The 1,572-nt window shown below is 43.7% G+C and overlaps 1 protein-coding gene across 1 annotated transcript in view; it reads left to right on the top strand.

Annotated features, from left to right (window-relative positions):
• The window catches only part of LOC119323295 (GRIP1-associated protein 1-like), an 8,718-nt gene extending 7,352 nt beyond the window's left edge, over nucleotides 1–1,366 (top strand). The window contains exons 6-8 of the mRNA XM_037596904.1: nucleotides 433–636; nucleotides 727–864; nucleotides 957–1,366. Coding sequence (XP_037452801.1) covers nucleotides 433–636; nucleotides 727–864; nucleotides 957–1,020 — 406 coding nt within the window. The 3' untranslated portion in view covers nucleotides 1,021–1,366. The remainder of the gene's footprint in view (nucleotides 1–432; nucleotides 637–726; nucleotides 865–956) is intronic.
• Nucleotides 1,367–1,572: the final 206 nt, after the last annotated feature.

Genomic DNA, 1,572 nt, shown 5'->3' with positions numbered 1-1,572 from the left:
GTTGGTCACTTTTGAATCCAGATTTTTTTTAGTTGTATCAGAGCAAAAACCCAATTGGGAAAAGTACTTACAAACAGAGATGGTCGAGTGACCACATTATTGTCAATAGATAGTCTGATGTTTGTGGCAGAAGTAATGAATACATGTTTCACGATATCTTGTCAATCGAGGAGATAACTGTGTACCCTGTTACAGAAAGTAAGCAAACAGGCAACAGCAAGTGTTTTCTATATATCATTAATACAAAAAACAGAACACGCTTTAAAGCAACTGTTCTTTCTGGGTTCTTCTTTCTGATTTTCTCATGCAAGCAGCAGTTGACTTGTCGCATTTTGAGTTTTTGACAAATAAATTCTGTTGTCTTGTTGTAAATCTGATCAAATGTCCTTGTTTTTTGATGTTTTCCTATGTTTGATCGCCTTGTTTGTGAAGATCGATCCCAAGAAAGCACTACTTGAATAGGATGGCTCCAAAGCCGCTGCGCTCACGAAAGCTGTGTATTGTCAATGGCAAGCGTTGTCTGGAGGGTACCGGCCACTGGGGCAATTACGTCAGGCTTGTGAACGACAGCTTGGCAGACCAACCTGACAAGCACAAGGAGTTTGTCAATTTCTTGCGCATTTTCAGGACCTATAGGTCGGTGATGCATGGGCAGTAGCATCTACAGCACCGATTCTTTCTGTTTTGAGTTATGATGGATTAAAGGTGATCCTTTTAGTTGTGCAGAATTCGTTATTCGGCCAGTGCCATGGAAAAGGCATTAGAAGGACACCCCCAGCTGATCCGCCAGTTTAACCAGTTCTTGCCTAACAATTGTCAGATCACGGTCAAGGAGGAGGGGGGCAGCACCCCAATGAGCAGCCGGTCTGATCCTCTTTAGCCATTCATAACTTCCGCTTGTGAGGATCAGCTAGCTTGTTTCTGTTTTGAATTAGTTTGTATTGCATGTTTTGCAGTGAAAATATCAGTGCCGTGGCTGGGCTCGTGAAGCTGAAGGAGGGTGGCAGCCCAAGGGTCTGATCCTCTTTAATTAGGAGGAACAAGTCATCTGACGATCGTTGGTTGCCACTTCTTGTAGATGGATGTTTATGCTATGCCATGCCTGTTCTTGCTCTGTCTAGACATAGATGGTAGCTGCTGGATGAACTACCAGAACATCCGATGCAAGCGGCGCCATGCATGAACTACGTATATTCTTTTTTTTTTGTTAGTTAGCATGGCTCCTCCACTGATTTTGCTGAAGGGGTTCATTGTTCTCGAGTTTACTAAATTGGATTATAGGGTCTGGCGAGGTTTGTCAGCAGATCCAGTTTGTTCCTGTGTTGTGTTTCCCACTATAGTTTGTTTGTGCATTTAGCCGAGAGCATCTTGTTTTGATCCCTCAGCTCATGGTGATAACAGACAGGATGCTTGAGAAGTAAGCATGATCCGTCAAAGTCAAGCACGACGGATGGAGTCGTGGTCGCACTGCCGCTCTCAGAGAAACTGAGATGCTTCTGTGGGCCATTCATTTCTTCTGTAGATAAAAGATCAATGATTCAATCCATCCCCGGTCAAAAGAGAGCAGTCTAC

The sequence above is a fragment of the Triticum dicoccoides genome, chromosome 6B, assembly GCF_002162155.2.
Source record: "Triticum dicoccoides isolate Atlit2015 ecotype Zavitan chromosome 6B, WEW_v2.0, whole genome shotgun sequence".
Lineage (NCBI taxonomy): Eukaryota > Viridiplantae > Streptophyta > Magnoliopsida > Poales > Poaceae > Triticum > Triticum dicoccoides.
This window is presented reverse-complemented; position numbering and strand designations above follow the sequence as displayed.